Raw genomic sequence first — 2,773 nt, forward strand, 5'->3', positions numbered from 1 at the left:
TGTATTCCCTGGTCATCTCTCATGCTCCAACATAGTCAAGGCTGGGAGACCTCCATCTCTCATGAGAAGTAGCTTTCACTGAATTACACATCCACGCTTCTGTTCTTAATAAAGCATTTGTATATGGTTGTCGAACTTCTTGCCAGACTGTGTGACTGATTGACATCCTAAAGATGATTAAATCTTGATGCAGAAAATAAAGGCTCAGAACCTTATGAAGTTTGTGCTTGCTGTATTAATGCTTTGCTCATATGGCACTGGTTGCTGTGTAGATTCACGTGAAGCCTAACCTGGCACCTTTGTTGCTAAGTTTATCCTGGCTATCACATTGTCCCATTCCACCTGTGTTGCCATGGACTGGGTTTGTTGAGGGTACCTTTCATTCTGCGGGATGAGAGTTCTGGTCAGGTGGGCAAAAAATTTGCTGAGTGACAGAGACAGACACAAGGAAGTGCTGAGTCTGAGTGTATTTCTTAATAATGACATGAGGTTTTTACAGTCATTGCAAAAGAGAAATGAAAAATCTGGCAGCTCAGTAGTTGAGATACATCTGAGGCCACCTGAAACACATTGGCTCTAAAACATCAGCCATCTCCTCTGGACTGGTACAGCACCCCCTGGCTCCGAGCACGCTTGGGCCCATGCGGCCTGGCCAGAGTCCCGGGGGTTGGGGCTGCAGGTGCACTAGCCAGGAGGGTAGAGGCTCGAATCTCGAATCTAGAATGCTGACTGCTGCACACTCTCTCTCACACACACACTTGGCTCAAGTTCCCGCCCATACTTAGTAAAATGCCCACTATGCTAATCTTCTGGGCTAGTAGAGACAAGTCTCTTTCTTGCTAATTCCTGGAATGGTTCAGCTGCAGTATATGACTGAGAATGAGGATTCTACTTGACCTTACCCTGGGATAAGTCTCCCATTCTGTAAGCTTCAATGCCCTACCCACAATGCCGAAGGCAATTAGTCTGGATGGGTAGCATTCTTTACAAAATTCCAAACCAGGGTTTGGGTAAGATATTGGAACATTGGTGAAGGTCAGAGAGCAATGTCCAATTTTGTCTAGCTATTAATAAATCATAACTTGGTGGGCACCTAGCACGTGAGTTCGCAAGGACATATCTGGGTTACCTCTGAGTTAGGGGATGCCATGATGACCCAGGAGGCACAAACTCCCTTTGAAGTCATAATGCCTCTTGTCCTTGATCAGGCTTTTACCCCTGATATTGGAGACTTTACTGGAGTAGACGAGTGGGTGTGACATTGTGTCATCTTGCTATCTCTTCATCCTAATTCTTTCAATACACTTGTTCCTCTAGGTCATGTGATCAAAAGATCTCAGGCATTTTCAGGTCCTTGTCTCTTGTCTGAGCCATTCTTTCATATGGGCATTTATCTTATTCAGACCTGAGTCTGATGTAAAATAGGGTCACATTGCAATCATGTTTCAACAGGAATTGTACTTCTCCTCAGTTTTGTGTATGAGTCAGGTGTTATTGTCTTCTGTCGTCAACTCAGTGACAATATCAGGAGATATTTCTGTCATTGTCACACAGCAGATCTCTCTCCTATCAAAGTTGTGAGAGGTAAAGCTTGGTTTCTGACAGTCCTGGGTGTTATATCATCTCTGCAGTATAAGCACAGAAGATGCTTGTCAACAGGGTTTTTGCATGTTCATGAATAGCCTGGGCTACATAATGACAACCTCAACTAAAGTAAGACATTAAAAAAATAATTGAATGAATTAAATTCTAAATAGAATATTGTGGGTATAGCTCTACTATGCTAATAACAGTCCAAACAAATCTCAAGTAGTTTTTGCACTTTGTATAGAATATAGGTTGATTGGAATGAAAAGTGAGTAGAATAAAAATTAGTTTAAAACCTGATGGTACATTGCTTAAATCCCTTGTGGATTTCACAGTAGTCACTAGAACATCTAGTCACCATTCATGAAATAGGAAACCCTTCAAAATGAAGTCTAGTTATCCTGTGTTAAACCCAGTCTACAGAGCAGGGCACAGCAGACCGACAATAAAGGCTGCTGTTGCTGAAATCAATAGCATTTGTAGAAAGACTAACATCAGTAACATGTTTGGAGTCCTTGAGCCCATGTCAGCATTTTCTCTTGCTTGGTTTTCTGGATCCTAGAGGCCTCCATGCGCAATGAGCACCTTTACAACCTAAGTCCTCATTCCAATCCTATGGTTGTGATTTTTCCCTGCTTTTCTTTGCTGGATCCCAGGGCCTAGAACATGGTGATTTGCCTGGCAGATCCTCTAGCAATTACTGAGAACTAAATGTGAGAAACAGGCCTCCTAAATGTGGAGTCTGAAAGACGAAAGAAAAGTTGCCCGTGGATTTGATGGAGAACTTCCCTTTCATGTGTGCACTGAGACATCTTCTCCATCCCAGGCCTGGAGATGACTCCCCATCATGTTCTAGAGCCCACTCTACACCTAGGACACAGCAAAATCACGAAAGCAGAGCCAGATCTGACCTTAAAGCCTTTGGATTCAGCAGGGAGGGAACAAGTATGAGAGAGGAAGTCTTCCTCACTCTGCATGACCACAGCTTCCTGTTTCCCAGCCTACCCTGCAACAGCTGAAGAGCCATGGAAGCTGCCAGAGGACAGAGACCCAAACTGTGGCAACAAGATAAAAATCAGACTTAACAGTAGATGACAGTGTGAACACAGATGTGGTAAAAGGATGCTGACTCTGCATAAGATGCTCCCCAAAGTGAAAGAAAGTCCACCTGAGTCCTTGATCTCAG

General features: G+C 43.6%; 1 protein-coding gene across 1 annotated transcript in view; it reads left to right on the plus strand.

Annotated features, from left to right (window-relative positions):
* Nucleotides 1–2,279, plus strand: part of LOC116074663 (saoe class I histocompatibility antigen, A alpha chain-like) — a 3,808-nt gene extending 1,529 nt beyond the window's left edge. The window contains exon 3 of the mRNA XM_031347395.1: nt 2,244–2,279. Coding sequence (XP_031203255.1) covers nt 2,244–2,260 — 17 coding nt within the window. The 3' untranslated portion in view covers nt 2,261–2,279. The remainder of the gene's footprint in view (nt 1–2,243) is intronic.
* The last annotated feature ends 494 nt before the right edge of the window (nt 2,280–2,773 follow it).

The sequence above is a fragment of the Mastomys coucha genome, unplaced genomic scaffold (genome assembly GCF_008632895.1).
Source record: "Mastomys coucha isolate ucsf_1 unplaced genomic scaffold, UCSF_Mcou_1 pScaffold3, whole genome shotgun sequence".
In the NCBI taxonomy this organism is placed as follows: Eukaryota; Metazoa; Chordata; class Mammalia; order Rodentia; family Muridae; genus Mastomys; species Mastomys coucha.